We start from the raw sequence: 19,569 nt of genomic DNA on the forward strand, positions 1-19,569 counted from the left end.
TCCATACATGTTTGATCAACAAACAATTACCCTGGTAATATGTGAAGTGCTTATAAGAACGAATATAATTATTTTGATACTCCATGTGTATGGATGTGCAGTGATGTATGTGACTTATCTCAAAGTCCCTATTTTTGATAAAGAAATAGAGAACATATTATTAAACTGTTTTAACATTTCTATATATTGAAGAGAGAGTTTTATTTTTGTTTCTTCTACATTCACAGTGTTGATAAAGTCCTTGATGACCTTTCACCTATCTTTGGCGAAAATGAGTTGTATCAACAGGTTGCAGCATTTATAGATGCACTGGAAAACCTTGGATTTATTCGCAATCTGCTTGGGGAATTGCCTAGTAAGTTACCATAATTATTACACAGATAAGGTTGTTATATTATGAGCCAAATAAGAAAGTACAAATACTTTGTAGTTGTTTATTGAAGCAATTTATTTATTGCAATTGAATTTGAAAATTTTATCTTATTCCGTAATCATTTTGAAAACTCAGAATATTTGAATTTTTTAACTGAAATATTTGTCATGGATTTCTGCATCTGATAAATTAAATTCAGCCTTAGCAATGAGGTGTCAACAATACACAATAAAAATGCTGTACAACACAGATAAGATAAAAAAAAACTAGAGAAACAATCTACATTTATACTCATCAATTAGGTTATACATACAAACGCCAAGTGCGAATAACCAAGAAAATGATTTCTTGCAATTGTAGTATAATAGTTATTCTTATTTCTACTAGCCTTCAAATTTGGCAACATGTTCCATGATGTTGATAAGGTGGAAGAGTACTTGATTAATGAACTAGGCTTGTCAGAACAATCGGCTGAAGATCTCCTTCAATCATTTGTTATTCTTGAAAACGTAAGTAATAAATAAGCATAAAAATTAACATATTTTTTCCAGCATACAATGTGATTCAATGTTGACTGTGATTATATAACCAGCGTAGATAGTCGCAAATCAATCATAAACGTATACAATAACCTTTATTTGCTTCTCCATATACATGTTGGGCTCCACCGAGGCAGATTGCCCACAGCAAATCGTACATAATAGTTAATACACCTTTGAACACAAAAATAAAACGAAGCCTTGCATAACGTAAACCATGAACCTATCATTGTGCTTACTACAGTGTCTGTATATTGCTCTACATATTTGATTGTTACATACATGATATACAATACATTCAGTACATTCATTTACATATAGTTCATAGTCTATATATAAATTTACGTAAGGGCAAAATTCGGTAAATCGCGCCTTACTTTTAGAATTTTTACTCGATGGTATATAAAGTTGGTTCGTACTTTCGGTACTGATTTTAACCACCTGATGTAACCCTGTTTACTAATTAAATTAAGTTAGATAATTAGTTATTGACGATTAAAACGAATTTAGGTTCAACGATTTGCCCCAAATAGGGGTGTTTTCCGATCGTGGTATACACTGTCTAATGGATGTCCATCTTGAAAAATACCCGCCACAAAAATGCGAGGAGGCTTCGCATTTTCCTATCTCCTCCTACGATAATTGTTTTTAATAGCTGAAAACCGGTTGAACAGCTCGAGTACAGTATCATAATGTTGAAGACAGGCCGATTTTCTTAAAAAAATACTATTTTGATAGATTTAATATACGTTTATGCAAATGTATTGATTTGAAATGAATGGAACATTCCAATCTCTCAGTCTGCCTTGGTCACAAGTAGGTAAATTTATGAGCCCTTGGAGAATAAACTTGCAATACTTTGACAATACAGTACTGCAAATACCTATTAACCATTTTTGGTCGTCATTTGAATCGAACATTTCTTACTGTGAATACTGTTATAAGATGTAAAAAAATATATACAAACATTTCTTACTGTGAATACTGTTAGATGTAAAAAAAATATATACAAATAAACTTTATTACTGTGATTATGGGTAGGCTCTACTGTTAGATATATAAACACGTAATATACAAATAAACTTTATACTGACAGTTGCTTCTCAACGTTTGCATTAATTAATAATTACAAAAAATATAAACGTCGTAGTGGTGTATCGTTACATGTACTTTACTATTTCAATCGACTATGACAGTGACAGTTTTAACAAAGTATTAAATCGCAAATGTTTTACTATATTTAGTCACCGTTAGTGGTATATTATTTATAGGCCTATAAAAAATGAAAACAATATTTCGTTAGAGACGTGGATAAAGAATATATTTAAAAATTGTTCCTCTTTGTACCTATCCTCTTTCCCATCCCTCAACCCTAATTGGGTTTCTTTAAATGAATAAACAATTTGGACTCATTTTGTGGTAAGTTTCTCTTTCGGAAGTAATTCCCAGGGTGCTAATTTTGGTTGACTACATAAATCATTGTGTCTACTTATTCGTTTCTGTAAACGACAATCCTGCGGTACGTGCATTTAAAATCGCCAGATTTTTTACCCTGAAATTACTGTGTATTCGAGAACCATCTGTGGGCACGACCTAGATGGTACGCGAGCGAAGCGAGCGTACCATCTAGTTATTCAGCAATGGAAGCAATTGAATAGAGACAATGTAGACTGTATCGATAAAGGGAATATTGAATACTCCCAATAAGCAGTTGCTCCAAAAAGCGCAATCAGCATGTTCAGAGAGATGTCATCAGAATGGTCACAAGTACTCAGATATGAGTATAACAACAAAGAGAGAGACTGTATCGATAAGAAGATCTTTAGGATAAGATAATAAATTTGAACAATCTGTCTATTGTTAAGCTCTGTCTACAGTATCAAATTTTATGTGATGTGCCCATATATGGACATGATGATGTCATAGCACTACCATATTTAGGCATATCACTACCATATTTGAACACATTTTTGATAGTGTAGACATGCTTTAAAAGCACTGTATAAATATAACACTAACATTACTTTTTCACCTTTAAAAAAAGTGTTTTTTCTTATCATTAGATTCTTGATCTTGAATACATTGACTCATTGTCCAGTGCCTTCTGTGATGAAGACCAGATTGATATGCTGCTGACATTCCCACCAAATACAAGTATGTCAGACATCTCAGAAATCTCAGAGACGCTGTGTGGTTTGGATCCTGAAGTATTCCTTGAATTCGGAGAATTCCTGTATAAAGAATTAGATGTTGCTGAGATTGTAATAGACGTGAGTTACTTAATATGATAATGATGATTAAGTCAGCAATGGTGAAGTGGGAATAAAAGGGAAATCTTTATTATAATGTTGGCTAAATAGGAAAATCGGATAAACAGCTTATTTTACAGTATACAGTCGTGGACAGACAAATAGTGCTGTCTTTGGTTGCATGGACATGACGTGACTCTTTGTGGAGAAGGATGAAGTTGAACATCCAAGTCCGCAGGGCATTGAAACAACAGTGTTTGTAGAATGCGCTATATATTAATTAACCCTTAACCCCTCCTTATCAGGTGTCATAGTGTGTTATGATATACTAACCCAATTTTTTTTATTATAGATTGTTACATTCTCTATCAACGACCAAATTGCAAATGCGACAGAAAGCGTTCAAAAAGTTAACGAACTTGTAAACCAGCTCCAAGATGCCCTTCCAGCTCTCTCTTCAACAATGAATATCAGTATGTTAATACCTGATGACATTTTAGAAGACCTGATGGGAACAGTTTCTGCACAAATGGCTAATGAAGTGTTGCAAGTGTTTGTTTGTGGTGCAACTGTCGAAGACGTAGAAAATTCACCGAGTAGACGAAGGCGCGAGGCACAACATGAAACGCACATGAAACGCCGTGATGCAGGGAGCAGTGCTGAGATGAGTGGAATGAAAAAAAGTAATTTAATTTTCTGATATTATTTTGAATCTACTACAAATAGCTGCTATATAGAAGTATACAAATAATGAATGTTTATGAGTGTAATGGTACAAATAATGGCATGAGGTTAATCATGAAAGTTTATATTTCAACGAGGCAAAAAAAAGTAGTGCGTACTATGGCACGCCATGTGACACACAATCGTCCAATCAAATGACAAGAATTTATTTAGGTGTTAAATAATAATTTCTAGTTTTATTTGCAAACCTATTAGGTATATTTGAACTTTAATTTGCTAAGGGCATTGAGCAGGTAGTGGTGTTTATCACAAGAACAAATCTCGTGTTGAACCAGCAAAATTTCTTTTCTTCTCCACTTTTCATGTCTGAAATGTTGTGTATATTGGTCTCATCTTATTTCTAAATGATTGAGGGTTGGTGAACTGCACCCCATTGGTCATTTCAATCCATTGTTTGAAAGCCTTTGTGACATAAAGTTATATTTCATTGCATTAGAGTATGATAATGTTTTCTTTTTCCTACAGTTGCAAATGTAATTAAAAAAACTGTGAATAATGGTAGACACAAACGAGCAACACAAGGAGATTATATATCAGGTGCAAAAAGTATGTACTATCTTTTAGATTTATTACGAGACCATGACATCAGTATTGTACTGCAGATACTGAATGTTTATTATATATTTTTTTAAATAATCTTTGCTGTAAATAAAGACAATGGTAAAATATTTTATAGAAAAAAACATTTTAAGTTGATAGTGTAAATTATAGTACAAGAAAACACTATAATTCCCTGAGAAAACGGATTACGAATAGGAAAGTTATATTTGCACTTAAACAGTGAATTACAATGAAACAAACATGATGCTAATGATATTTTGGGTGAGTGCTTTATAATTACAAGTAATTAAAAAAAAAAGATTCAATGTTGTTATTTAATGTTCTGATTATTTTATCCTAGCGAAATATTGTGATGATCTCTATCGCTACATCAACAATAACGGAAATAACGGTGTCATAGCTTGGACGTACTTAAAGCCTATATTATTAGGAAAAATACCATACTCACCTAACAGCCCAGCGGCTCAGAAAATAGTTAAAGAAGTAAGTATACTTAGCTTAAAGATATTGATGTTATAAGAGCATTTACTAGCATTTAATGTTAAAAATACAATACAAAAAATTGTATTTGTCTTTCTACAAAGAAATGTTTAAATGATCAAAAAGATACATATACATGAAAACAATTGTGATAAAGCTTTGTCTAGACTATCAAACTTTATGTGACAAAAAGATATGTGTGTGACGTAACGATATGTGTGTGACGTAACTGTGCAAGGCTAAAGACATGTCAATTTAGTGGAATCCCGATTTATAAAAGGAGGTGAAGCTATTAAATCTGGACTTGGTTTTTATAGGCAAGTTATTTGTTTGATGAGATTAAGGGGATTCGTGATTTCAGTGCAGCCTGGCTTGTTGGTTCTAAAGAACTAAGTACCTTCAACTCAGACGATTATGAAGACCTATTGGTATGTATATTCAAGGCATAATTGTGATATATGCTAATAAAATACACAATAAATAGTATTAGATACCAATTCAAGTTTTATTATTATTGTTCACATAAGCATCGCTCTGTTCGTTGACTGTATATTGTAACTACACTTAAAACCAAAATCATTTATTATATACCAACTAACCTAAGCAAATTAACTAAGCTTATAGCTCAGTACGTCAATATACAAATGCATTCATACTGTAGTTTGAAGTACACAAGTATCTTTCATAAACACTTAAATAATATATGAGAATTTATTCAATTCAACAATAATAGAACTAACTTATATAAGGCAGTGTATCAACTACTTTGTGCTAGATTTAGCTGTAAAAACTAAAATCAAAATAAAAAATGATGAAAAATCACAGTCCAGCTTTGTCGATGGCATCCATGTTCCAATAATCATGCGTTTTTTAAAGTTGCATAAAAATCAAATTTAAGCTAATTTGGCTATCTGTTGAGTATCACAACAATATGTTAATATCTTATAATTTTTAAGGAATTGTTAGACAATACATTTGTCCAGGATCTGCTGGTTCAACAAGCAAACATCGATGCTGAAAGTTTAACTTCCATCCTTGAAAATGGTGTTGGACTCACAACCGAGGAGATCGAAGAAATCAATCTCTTAGCAGAGTTTATCGTGAATATTACAGACTGCATAGAATTGGATCGTTTTGTTGGATATGACACGGAAGATGACATGGTTGCAGCTGCGGAAAGTCTCTATGACAGCAATGACCTCTTTGCTGGTTTGTAATCAAATTATGATTCTTCTTATATTTTTCCAATTTACTCCAGTTTCTGCTGTATAGGCCTTTAATTGAGCAATATGGCATAATAGGGATATCGGACTTGCATATGAGAGAAACTGGTTTTGAGACACTGTCTGTAGTATCCTTGGAAAAATACTTTATTGTAATTGCCTCATCTTTCAGATGGGACATAACGCTGTTAGTCCTGTGTACATTGCCCCTGTTCTCGGTACACTATTTAAAAAGAGTAAAGGATTGGTTTACTGATCATTGTCCTGTCCACTCTCCTGGGTATACAGGCTTATAAAGATGAAATAAAAAAAATTACTGTATATTGTTTTTAAACAATTATGAATTTTGATTTCTAGCTGTAAGATTCCTGGGTATTGATGATGCAACTGAAGTTCCACACCATGTTGCCTATAAGATTCGAGTTGAAATTGATAATACACCAAGTACTGAAATCGTCAAAGATTAGTGAGTGCAAAGTTAAAATTACAATATTACACCTTTCACAAGGCATAGCAAAACACTGAAGGTTGCACAGCCCGAGTCATACACCATACAAAATACAGCTGCTGACTGATTGCAATCTCTATTTGCTTCCTGTGCTAGGCAATATGAAAGCGATATAGCTAGAAAAACACTAGTGAATGGAGTAATTTAATTTATCGTGGCACATTCCACTTTTCACATTCTGTTATGGTGTTGTCTACCGTCCCAAAAATGAAAGGTTGCAAATATGGATAGGCATACAGGGAAACACACAGTACTATCTGAAAACACATATAACATTATCTACTGAAAAAGAGTCATGGAAACAAAGCATAGGCCTTGTCTGCCCAAGACGAATAGTGTAACAGATAACCTTAACAAGTAACCTTATACCCTATGTCAGTGTAAACACTAATATTTTGTGTTTTTATACAGTTTGTGGCGACCAGGTCCAAACAATAACTTCCATACTGATCAACAGTATCAACGCGTTTTTATAATAGTTCAGGACATGTTAGACCGAGGTATTATAAACCTACATGCAGGGGATACGGCGGTACAACCAACGACTTATGTTCAGCAGATGCCATACCCATGCTACCAAGAAGATGAGTTAGTATTTATTTTATCTTATCGACTTATAATGGTTTCTAATTCGAATGATGTTAGTACATTCATTTTGGTATTCAAATAAAAAGTATTAAAAAACTGACTTAATCTTTTTATAATAAAGAAACAGCTTTCGATTTGCAAGAACCTAAGAAATCAGCATATTGTGTCATATTATCATTTTGATTATTTTCAGTCATTTCATTATTATTATTTTTCATTATGAAAAAAATGTAGTACCATTTGAATTTACAGAATACACCATCACAAAGATGATTATGATAGATATAAAATAGTTTTGTCTTTATTATAGCAATTGGAGATGATCGAAAATAACCAAAATTGAGTTTTATTAATATTTTTTCGAACCTTTTATAACTCTTACTCTATTTTTCAGGTTTGCTTACTACATAACTTACGCAATACCAATTTTCTTGACAATCGCATTTATTGTCATTATTGCTGTGATGTCATACAGTCAAGTTTATGAAAAGGAGAATGGGTTAGAAGAGGTAAAATAGAAGTCTTAACAACATTATCAAGCAATATTCTTTTCTTGTTTTTGTGTGTGTGTGTGTGTGTGAGAGGGGGAGGGGGGCGGCGGTGTAGGTGGTGCTGTTTATGGAAAATGAAACTAGATAACATTGCTACTTTAATATATCTGAAGTAAGAAAAGTATGAGTTTTTGAAGATGCCCTAAAATAAGAAGTTTAAGCTGCCTGACGTATGGAAATAGCCAAGCAATTCCAAGGGAAAACAGGGTAAAATAACCATAAAGCTTTGTTGACAGATGGATACAATGAGCGAGCCTCTAAACAATTTTTCGTCAGAGAATGAAGTAAGATAGTGATCTGGATGTCATATCTCATCGTCATTCTTGGGAGGAATTCAGAAGTATTCTGAAATATTCCTACTAGAGACCCAAGTGCGCAGTGGCGTAACGGCTATGAGCTCCAGGGGCCCCAGAGCATAAGCAATTCAATGCAACTACCCAGTGTTGGAGGGCCCTTAGGAGTGCTAAACCAGAGGCCTTAGCCCTGTGTGTTACACCACTGCATGTGCGTTGACAGAGCACAAGCAAGTTGATCAATTAAAAGCGACAGTTTGAATAATCCATCGCTTATAACTGTTTAAATCACTTATGTTGTTCTTTCGTTGGGACTCCAGTGAGATCCAAGCATTTGTTATATGTGATTTCTTAACCATGTTTTATTTCTGTCAATAGGCTATGATGATAATGGGTTTGAAGAGCAAGATAAACACCATTTCTTGGTTTATTGTCAACTTCTTCTTGCTTACTCTACTGGCAATATCAATTGCAGTCATTTTGAGATATGGAGAGATACTGTCAAGGAGTGATGTACTGGTTATCTTTGTTTTTCTTGAATGCTTTCTGTTTTCTGTCATAATGTTAAGGTAATTTATGTTTTATGAATATTAGTATTAACTATTATGTTCCTTTTTATGTTTTTGATTTCAGCTTCACTTTGAAGACTTGCTTTTTTTCATAGATTTCTAAATATATCTTTAAATTAAGAACATATAATTACTATATTCATTATTAAACAGTATAATAAATCTAAAAAATGTTAAACAGGAATAAACCTTTATAAATAAAAATGAAGGCGTGAAGATATGTCATAAGTTGTAAGCATTATGTCACTGGTCTAAAATGTAATTTACAGTTCCCTGTGTCACCAATCTCATTTAATTATCATTCATAAATGTATTATTATTATTATTATTATTATTATTATTATTATTATTATGCCACTTTTACTTAATTTGTATACATTTTTATTTTGTTTTATGTTTTGTTGGGTCTTTCTGAGACAGGCCTTGGCCTCTAAGTCTGATCCAAATTAATGAAATCTTTATTTGTTTATATTGTTTACATTGTTGAATTGAATAATTTAGATATTTCAATAAATAGTATTTCAGTATTTAACTTAAAGAGTATAAAGTCATATAAAAGTTTCGGCGCTAGTTCCGTTTCGCACCTGTCGTTTATTTCGACTCAAAATTGGTTAAGTAACTTTATCGTGAGTACCACACCTTAGAATTAGGCCTCAAAATATTTTTACAATGGAGATCACACAAAAAGTAAAAAATAAATCCTTTAAATTGATGAATTTACAGACGTGTTTCTCGCACATCGGTTCGTGAATTTTGCATACTCCATGTTCAATGTTGTTGTTCCTATGGAGCGCCAAAAGAGCAATCATAATAGAGGGCTAAAAACTCAATAAATTGCGTATATTTAATGCATTTATTGGTGAAAATTACGTTCAATTTTATCATATTTTGTCAATGTCAATGCAACAAAAATATTACTGTTGATACTGTACATGGTTTTTGCAGGAACTTTTAGGAATGAAAATCGACAAATTCATCATCATATTACATGTACTGTAGGGGTATACCTGATCTAAATAATATTCCTCTTAGTCTTAGTCTTACTCTTAGGTCTAGGGTTGGTTGCCATTTGAAAACAGCAAATTATTAGCAGTAAAAAGTTACAGCATTTTTATTGACAAAATATATTAAAATTAAACGTGTATTTCAATAATAAATGCATTAAAAGAAGACGCATTCCACTGAGTTTTTAACCATCTATTGACATTGTTGTTGCTCTTTTGGCGCTCCATAGAAACGAAAATATTGAACTTCGAGTATGCTAAATTCGCGAATGGTATGCGAGAAAGATGTCTGTAAAATCATCAATTTAAGGATTTATTAGTTACTTTTTATGTGATTCTTCTTCATAAAAGTACTTATGAGGCCCAATTTTAAGGTGTGGTATTCACAATAAGTTGCTTAACAATTTGGAGTCAAAAGGAAGTCGAAATAAAAACAGGTGCAAAACGGAACTAGCGCCAAAGTTTCTACTAAGTGGTATTCATATAGGTATGAGAATGTTATAAGTTTAAGTGAATAGTGTATGGCAACCTGTCTGTAGGATTTTTTTTTTCTTACCTTACCTCATAAATGCGCTAAAATCCACTCTTCTGATATCAACAGTGACTGACTCAATCACATTTTATTAACTCATTTTATTGTTTTCTTTTCTTAGCTACATGGTCGGCTCAATGTGTCAGCGTCCAAACATCGCATCTCTCGTTGGCGCTTTAGTTTACAGTATATCATTCCTGCCAGTATTCATATTGTACCTATTAGAATCAGAATTGGAATTATGGATGGAAATTGCACTAGTAAGCATATCATACTATATTCATGCAAGTTGCTGTAAGCTCTGTCTGCACTATCAAACTAGTTTGACAAAAAAAAGTGTGATGTGCCCAACCATAATGTCTCTTTTTTTCTGATACATAACCATGCTGTGTTAATTATACAATATTCAATGATTGATATTTATGCTTGATACTATAATGATATTTAATGTTGATATTACAGTGTTTGTTATCACCTTCTGCATTTTGCTATGGATGTGAAATGTTATCAAGATTCGAAGAGCAGGTCGTGGGAGCATCATGGAGTAATTTTGACACCAATCCACTTGAAGGAGCCCAATTAACCTTTGGTGTTATCTGTGCCATTATGGTTGCAGATGGTCTTATTTATTTCATCATTGGTTGGTACATAAAGAACGTATTTCCTGGTAGGTATTTTTATTTTGATTATAATTTATTCTTTTCTAATTGTATACAGTAGAACCATTTTCGGGGACACTTTTGGGGCCTAATAAAGTCCCCTTAATAGAGGTGTTCCCTGAATAGAGGTTGTCTGTATTGTTGCCCGTAGTTTGTTTCACAGGAGAGTGTCCCATAATAGGAGGGTCCTCTGAATTGGAGTGGAGTTGTGGCTTGGTGGTTATGATGCTTGGCACTCCAAGGGTCCTGGGTTGAAGTCCCTTTACATGTCAGTCAGGACAAAAGTACAACTCCACTCCCAAAGACTTGTAATAAGACTTTGTTTATGTAGAGCATCTTGTGTATATGTTTGTCTTGTGAACCTCTGAGGGTCCCTAATGGTTTTTTTTTACTGCAAATACGTATGATTTTTTTTGGTCACTTTGATAAACAGAATGATTTCCCACAAGGCTTGCTAAAAATTATTGCAAAAAATATTCTTTGCAGGAACTTACGGTATCGGTAAGCCATGGTACTTCCCACTCACGTTGTCGTATTGGTGCGGATGCTCCTGCGAAGATGATTCAACAACCAGAACAAAGAAATATAAAAAAAAGAAGCCTATAGAATCAGGTAAAACTAAATGGATATATCTGAAATCTAAAGAAGTAGACTTTCTGTTTTCTTTTAGAAAACAAAGGAGATAGTAAATATCAGTTTTGTTGATTTGTTTGATAGGGTTAGTTTGATTTGATAAATATACAGAAACTCTTGGAGCATTTATTTTAAACAGGACATACAACATCAATAGACAAAATTCACAATCACAACAAGTATATAATGCTTTATTTATAATTGTTCCCACTGACTTGTTAAATTAAACTGTTTAAAGACTAAGTCTTTATTGTTAACTTACATACATTACAAGCATATGGTTGATATTTTGATCTTCCAAAATTCTTTAGAATAAATCTATTTCGTGTATTATTGTGTTAATATAGAAGCAGATATGGAACCGGAACCAACACATTTACCACTCGGAGTATCTTGTGTTAATCTTACTAAGAAGTACATGCGTAAAAAAACATTAGCAGTCGATAATTTCAGTTTTAACTTCTACGAGGGACAAGTTTCCGTACTTTTGGGACATAATGGTGCAGGAAAAACAACTTTAATGTAAGTTTAAAGTAATTAAGACATGTGTGAATGTTTTAATGGTAATCCCACTTTGCTTCTCTCTTTTTCTCTCTATTATGTATGTGTTACTTAATCTAATTTAAGTGAGATCTAGATTTAAATGGTATTTCTCTTAGCCTTTCTGCCTGTTGTATTCGTCTTGTTATTGTTTTTTCTGTGTTTTTGAAATATATATTTATATTGTATCTTTTAAGAAATCCTGTTATTGGGCTTTGGCTGTTGTTGCTTTTTAGTTCTAGACGGTAATGCACAGCTAGCAGCCATGTAATTGTCATTCTATTAATTGTTGCTGTTTATATATATTTTCTTAAACATCAGGTCAATGTTGACAGGATTTTATTCATCCACTTCTGGAGATGCTTATGTTGGCGAATACAATATAAAAAAGGATGCCAAGATTATTCGAGGAGATCTCGGATTCTGTCCACAGCACGATGCTCTTTATGATAAGTATGTAATCTGAAAACTATGAAAAAATATACATCTAATACGGCCATACTGCGTTGAAACACCGGTTCTCGTCAGATCACCGAAGTTAAGCAACGTTGGGCCCGGTTGCGTTCTGGATGGGAGACCGTCTAGAAATCGTGGCGGGTGCTGTATATACTGGAGAGTGATAGTGTAATGGTAATATCGGACTAGCATGTGATCGGCATGGGTTCGAGGTTATCTGTACCATACTAATTGCATCCTTAGGCAAGATGCTTTACTCTCATTGCCTAATCTGGTAGGCGCTGCACTGCTGGCTGCCGTGGGTCCGTGGAGGGCCTAATCCTAATTTCCTCACTGAGGACAAATATTAATACAAAATACAAAATACAAAATACAAAAATTTAAGAATATTTACAAATAATAGATTAGACACTTGGTATACATTACATGTTTTACAGTAGAAACTGTCCTTTAGAACACAGTATGCAGAGGACACCCACCCCTATTAAGGGGACATTTGAAACGGTACTGCCAACCCCTATTCAGAATAAAATTATATACTTGCATTCCATATATATATCTTACTTTAATGACAATAACTAAAGCTCTGTCTACACTATCAAACTTTATGTGACAACAAAATGTGCCCATATATAGACATGATGATGTCATATCACTACTATATTTGGGCACATCACACTTTTTTGACAGTGTAGACAGAGCTTAAGAATGGCACTTCATTTAATATGGAATGTTCTATTTCACAGTTTAACGGTAAAGGAGCATCTTCGTATGTATGGAATACTTAAGGGTGTGTCAGAATCTAGAATCGAAGAAGAAACCAAACTGTAAGCAATTATAATTTATACATAATCTTTCCATTGAATAAATCTGTCATAATTCCAATAAAGATAAATATAATTATATATACCTTTTATTTAAGTGCTTTCAGTATTTCATCTCGTTTATGCATTATTGTATTTATTTCAATTGACAATAAAGTTTCAAACTTTGTTTCTTAATATTACAGTACAAACTACTGTAGGCCAGCTACTAATACTCTGTAAATAAAATAATTGTAATTTCAAATTAAATTTATTATTAACAAAATAATCAAAAATCCAGCTACTGTATTTGTGAACAATTTCAGCAGTTCATCGCGTTCCTTAAAATTAAGCAATAAGAGGGTCAGCATTTATTATTATATATATATATACTTGCACTGATGAAGGGCTAGTGTTGCCCGAAAGCTCTGCTAACTTTTCTGGCTGTTTACTTTTTCGTTTTGATTTAGCTTTTCGCTCTTTTTGTTGTATCTCCATTGAGATCCAGCCACTGATACCCACAGCATTGTAATTTTTTTCAGTAATTTGCCTTTGGATTTTTATTTATTACTTATATATAAGTTTTATTTGTTTTACAATTTACAATTAGTATGTTAGAAACACTGGAGATGACAGATATGCTGAATCAACTTGCAAAGAATTTGTCGGGTGGTATGAAACGCAAACTGTGCGTTGCTATTGCATTTTTCGCTGGCTCAAAGGTTGTCATTCTAGATGAACCTACAAGTGGAGTTGATCCCAATGCGAGGAGAGCTATATGGGATCTTATTTCCCAGTACAAAGAAGGTATTTTGTGTTGTTATTTGTATTTCATCATTGCTACCATCCAGCATGTTAGTCTAAAATTGTTAATTAATTACATTCGGGATCCAGCAAAGTTTTCCCCCTAAATAGGGGTTCAACATAGTGTTAAAACATAGATTTTCTCTTGTTCATTTCTGACCTGGATCCTTTTTGGTTCTCCCTATAAATAACAACTCCTCACATACCCTAATGTACACTTCAACTAAAGAACAATGAAACACCACATGATAAACCACCACCGGTGCTTCTAAAATCTAACCTAGTAACAATCCATTAAACAGAGAATTATTTTTACAGTGATGCTCCTGAATAGGACAAAAGAGGTATTTACTGTATGTGCAACAATTGAAAAAAAAACTTTTGTAATTGAAATTCAAATTGGCTGTTAGTAGATGGATATAAGTTTGTATTGATATTAATAATTAGAATGTTTACAAATATTATTTGATCAATATTTTCCTAGGACGTACAATTATACTGTGCACCCATTTTATGGATGAAGCTGATGTTTTGGGAGATCGAATTGCCTTCATGGATCATGGCCGTCTGAAGTGCTGTGGATCACCGATGTTCTTAAAATACAAATACGGAAGTGGCTACAAACTCACCCTTGTGAAAGAAACGCCAAGCTACGCGTCAACACCAAGCACAACCCGTGCAAGTAGTGCAGTAACGCCTACAAATCTTTCGACTTTTAACAACGAGCCGACTAGTGCAGAAGATTCTCAACCTAAAGTTGAAAATGAGTATATTATTGAGCCTGCATTAGAAGACCAACAGTCAACTTCGGCTAGTAACCGTTCATCTGCTGCTCTACAAAGCTCTGGCTCTAACAGAGGTATTAGTATATTTTCTCCATTTCAGTAAAACAATTGTATTTTTGTTGTTTTTTTATATATATATTTAGGAAAATTGGATTGGATAACCATAAGCGAATTCATTCACTATCCTTCTTAAATGTTGCAATCCTGTTTACAAGACAAACATACACAAGATGCTATACATAAATAAACATAACAAAGTCTTATTACAAGTCTTAGGAAGTGGAGTTGTAATATGTCATTAGAAAAAGCCAAGCGTCATAACCACCATGCCACAATTCCACTTTTTCTATTCTTACTGTCTTCTGATTTTAGGCAAATTGGCAAGGATAGCCATAGTGTGTTCACAAATCAAACCAAGATACCTTTACATAAGCATAGCTGTATAATAAAAGTATTTCAAAGTGAAAAATCCTTGCATCTGACAGGAATTGAACCAAAGACTAAGGATCTTAATCTCATTCTTCCAATTCTACTGTAATTAATAAAAATAAATTCTTACAATACAAATGTTGTTATCATTAGATGTATGTGATACAGATGCAGTCACGCAGTTTATTGGATCTTACATTGAGGGCGCAAAGCTAAGTGAGGACATTTCATCGGAACTTTCTTATAATTTGCCAATTGAAAATGGTCAAGCCGAAAAGTTTGAGACATTTTTCAACGTGCTTGATGCAGAGTTGGAGAACCTACATGTAACTAGTTATGGTATTTCAAATGCAACACTTGATGAGGTTAGAACATATTTTCTATTTCTTAATTTTACCATTTCAATCTTTACTAACTAAAAAAAAAAAGTGTGTGATGTGCCCATATATGGTAGTGATATGCTTAAATATGGTAATGATATGACATCATTATGTCCATATACGGAAACATCACATTTTTTTGTCACATAAAATGTGTTGGTGTAGAGAGAACTTTAGCTTAAACTTTGATAACGTTGAATTTAAATAACAATACACAGTTAATAATATACTGTAAAAATACATATAAATTCTGAAAATCAGTATTGTGACTATATGTTTTCTTACAGGTCTTTTTTAAGATATGTGGAACCAGAGATGAAGAAAAGATAAAATCTCCAAAACTGAAAAAGAAAAAACCTGCTCATGAGGAAGAGAAACCAAAGGACAACTGGGCATTTAATCATGAGTACAGTGACAATAGTGACATATCATTTAGAGGTAAGAAATCCATTTATTTTATTTAAACTAAAGCTTGAAAAGTAAGGCTTTTTTAACCTGCCTTCACACTGAGAACAGTTCAGTCTGTTGGTAGAAGAATAACTTCGGGATACTTTGTTTCCCAAATCTTACACAGTGTCATACGGATTCAAGAATGAGATAGTGAGAACAATTCTATAAAAACTACACCCATTTTCATGATTTTTTATTGAGCCACCGGACTGAAATTAAGCTCAGTGTGAACGTATCTTTTAAGTTTATGATAAAATCTTAATTTTCGAAATGTTTAACAAACTTTCAAATGCTACTTTTGGATGATTAACCTTTGCTACGTATGCTCCAATGACAAAGAAGTGTATGAATAAAATCGCTTAAATCAATAATACTGTACATAGCTTTTATAACTATTGAAATGTTTTGTTTGTTTCTTATGGGTCCTACAAAAAAACGAAGCTACAGCTTTTTTTATGCAGGATCCTTGTTTTCAGTTGTACTGTAATTATGATGTACTGTAATTGATGATTAAATAAATGTGGAATTAATAATTGTAAATATCATAACTAAATGATTTGATATAGTATTATGTAATCCTTATTGTCATGTTGGATAAATTATTGATTTTTAATTTTGAAATGTAAGATGTTACTTTTTGTTTATTATTATAAAATACCTGATTATTATATCATGTTTACAACAACAGTCATAAAACATATTGAACTACAATATACCATATTTGTGTTGGCACATATTCACACCCGCACATATCCATATGTTTTAATACACTAACATATTATTATTATTATACTTTTTATAACTGCATACAATACACACATTGGTGTTTGTTGACTAACTGGTTAGTTCCAATGTTTTTGTCTGTTTTGTATTTTAATATGCATGAACATGTCTGCATGTATTGTACATTTATTGTAAACTGTACTATATGTGTAATCTAGTGAGAATGCTCTGCTTTTATTTGGAAACACTTTTACTTTAGTAGCGACTGCATGTTTCAAGGAATGATGCATTGTGGGATTAATGTAGCAAAATCATCAAGTGTAGGGGTTTCCATCAAAATAGTTTTTCTCTCAAACATTCATGCCTCTTACGTTTCTAAAACCCTTTTCACGTCTGCAAAAGCAACAACTTGTATTAACAAGTTGTAACCAGGTTTGCATAGTATGTAGACAATTTTGTGGGACCAATGTGAAATCTCAGTAATAAAACACACCAGTGTGAGGCCTTTTTTTTGTTTTGAGATGCTACCTACCATGTATACCTGCCCTGGTAATTAACTGACCAATTACAGATCATGCATAATAATGAAATAGCTCGCCAACTATAAATTATCCCGAGACTTTGCAAGGTTCAGAAATGCTTTTATGAAAACATTTAATAAATCTGGAGATCAAAGGTTAAATTTGGTATAAGCTCACAGTGCATCAGGACAATGATTGAATACATAATGCTACATAAATATGTTTCCACAAGACCAGTAAAGTTAGCTTTGCGGTAGCACTATGTGTTTCCAAATTTGAAATAAGATCAAGTTGAGTGTCTAGATTGGTTGTTAATGTACTTCTGGGGTAATGTATGTAACCTAACAAACAATTTAAGATATCTCAACATTAATATATTTTCTTCTGACTTTGCTATTGCAAACCTTTTAAGCAATATTTTCATTATGGAAAGTATACATATGGCCCGTACAAAATCTTATTCCCAATTAAACATTTTCTAACAGTTAACGCTACTTAATTATGCATTGAATAGAAAATATACAGCCCTTAACAATTTAACAGGGTTCCCACTAGCTATGCGTCTATGCTAATGCAAGAGATTCGATGTACAAATGTTGTCACTTGTGATAATTCAAAATGGGTTTGTTAGCATAGGCGCATAGAGAGTGGAACTAGCCTTTAGTACGCAGCACTGATTATTTTTTATTTTTAAGTTTATCCTTCCTTATTTTTATAATTTATGTCACTAAATCACTTCTGAATGTATGTTTTGTCACTGGTATCTTTATGTTTGACACACTAACACTTTAGCTTCAAACACGACATTGACCACACCAACAAAATCAACATTCGTTGACGTTGATGACGCTATTCGCATTACGGGAATACTCTTAGTTCTTCACCAGTTCCAAGCTGTCCTCTACAAGCGATTTAATAGCGCCAGGCGTGACATTAAAGCATTCTTCTGGAGTATCATCTTCCCGGCTCTGTTGATCGCAGTTGCTCTGCTCATCAAGGATATCCGACCAACAAGAACTTTTCCGTCATTGAGGCTTGACCCAGCTATGTTTGAATCACCCAGTTACCTCTTCTTTAGGTGAGATTTTTAAATCAAGTTCCTTGTATTATAACATGTGACATTTCAGTTTACGTAACAATGATACAGTATATAAGAAAACATATTAACTGTGTGATTATATATCAATATTATTATAAATGTTATATGTAAATAATATATTAACACTTTTCGTTGTGAAATTCTAAACTAAAACCTTTACTTTTGCAGATTAAGATTGTCACTAATTCTTTTTTGTAAACAAATAACCATTATATTATAGGTTTACATCATTTTCTTTAATAATCAATTATTGTTATTATTTCACAGTAACGGTGACCTTGATGATCCATTTGTAAACAGTATGACTGATAGTCTTGTTTACAAGCCAGGCATCGGAACTAGCTGCATGACTGACGATATCGACACGTAATACATTTTTTTCATTTGTGCCGTATCATACCTAAAGCCTTGTCTACACTATCAAACTTTATGTGTAAAAAAAATTTGATGTGCCCATATATGGATATGATGTCATATCATATATACTACCATATTTAAGCATGGCATATATGGGCATATCACACTTTTTTGACACATAAAGTTTGATAGTGAAGTAAAAATAACTTTCAGGCAAGGTATAGTAGGCTAATTTTAGTTTATTTTAGTTCATGAGTTGTACTCATTATATGTTATTATGTTATTTTCATTTTATATTTTAACTTTTAAGCTTTGTAATTAAACAAATTATTTTACCATTAGTTCAACATCACATTAATTCGTAGTTCTTCTATAGAAATGTCTGTCACTTTTTCAACATTAGAAATAATACTATAATAAGAATAATATTTTATTGTAAATATGATGTATCTTTTAGGAGCGAGTACCCATGTATCATTGGCCAACCACCTGAATTAGCAAGTGAAACAGAAAATAAATTCACCGCCCAGGAACAAGACCGAGATGCACCGCCGTGTTCGTGCAGTGATGGTCATTCCATATGTCCTAACGGAGCAGGTGGAGCAACGCCCCCATCGTGGCAAACAAACACGACAACTTATTTACAAGATTTGAGTTTTAAGCAGGATATTAATGAGTATCTGTTACGTACGTCTGGGGATTTTGTTGAAAGGAGG

At 32.9% G+C, this 19,569-nt stretch overlaps 1 protein-coding gene across 3 annotated transcripts in view; it reads left to right on the plus strand.

Moving 5' to 3' along the window:
* Positions 1–19,569, plus strand: part of LOC140063248 (phospholipid-transporting ATPase ABCA1-like) — a 52,259-nt gene that overhangs the window by 21,779 nt on the left and 10,911 nt on the right. Inside the window, exons 35-59 of one of the 3 annotated variants that reach the window (XM_072109763.1) lie at positions 228–355; positions 761–882; positions 2,976–3,182; positions 3,514–3,844; positions 4,371–4,451; positions 4,807–4,949; positions 5,264–5,374; positions 5,903–6,155; positions 6,527–6,635; positions 7,089–7,265; positions 7,660–7,774; positions 8,488–8,678; positions 10,336–10,474; positions 10,677–10,881; positions 11,360–11,485; positions 11,854–12,028; positions 12,368–12,499; positions 13,249–13,329; positions 13,916–14,112; positions 14,594–14,971; positions 15,477–15,688; positions 15,991–16,141; positions 18,190–18,475; positions 18,764–18,862; positions 19,311–19,568. In XM_072109763.1, coding sequence (XP_071965864.1) covers positions 228–355; positions 761–882; positions 2,976–3,182; positions 3,514–3,844; positions 4,371–4,451; positions 4,807–4,949; positions 5,264–5,374; positions 5,903–6,155; positions 6,527–6,635; positions 7,089–7,265; positions 7,660–7,774; positions 8,488–8,678; positions 10,336–10,474; positions 10,677–10,881; positions 11,360–11,485; positions 11,854–12,028; positions 12,368–12,499; positions 13,249–13,329; positions 13,916–14,112; positions 14,594–14,971; positions 15,477–15,688; positions 15,991–16,141; positions 18,190–18,475; positions 18,764–18,862; positions 19,311–19,568 — 4,407 coding nt within the window. The remainder of the gene's footprint in view (positions 1–227; positions 356–760; positions 883–2,975; positions 3,183–3,513; positions 3,845–4,370; positions 4,452–4,806; positions 4,950–5,263; positions 5,375–5,902; positions 6,156–6,526; positions 6,636–7,088; positions 7,266–7,659; positions 7,775–8,487; positions 8,679–10,335; positions 10,475–10,676; positions 10,882–11,359; positions 11,486–11,853; positions 12,029–12,367; positions 12,500–13,248; positions 13,330–13,915; positions 14,113–14,593; positions 14,972–15,476; positions 15,689–15,990; positions 16,142–18,189; positions 18,476–18,763; positions 18,863–19,310; position 19,569) is intronic. The other 2 variants (XM_072109766.1, XM_072109765.1) reach the window with 2 other exon arrangements.

This window comes from Antedon mediterranea, chromosome 11 (assembly GCF_964355755.1).
Source record: "Antedon mediterranea chromosome 11, ecAntMedi1.1, whole genome shotgun sequence".
In the NCBI taxonomy this organism is placed as follows: Eukaryota; Metazoa; Echinodermata; class Crinoidea; order Comatulida; family Antedonidae; genus Antedon; species Antedon mediterranea.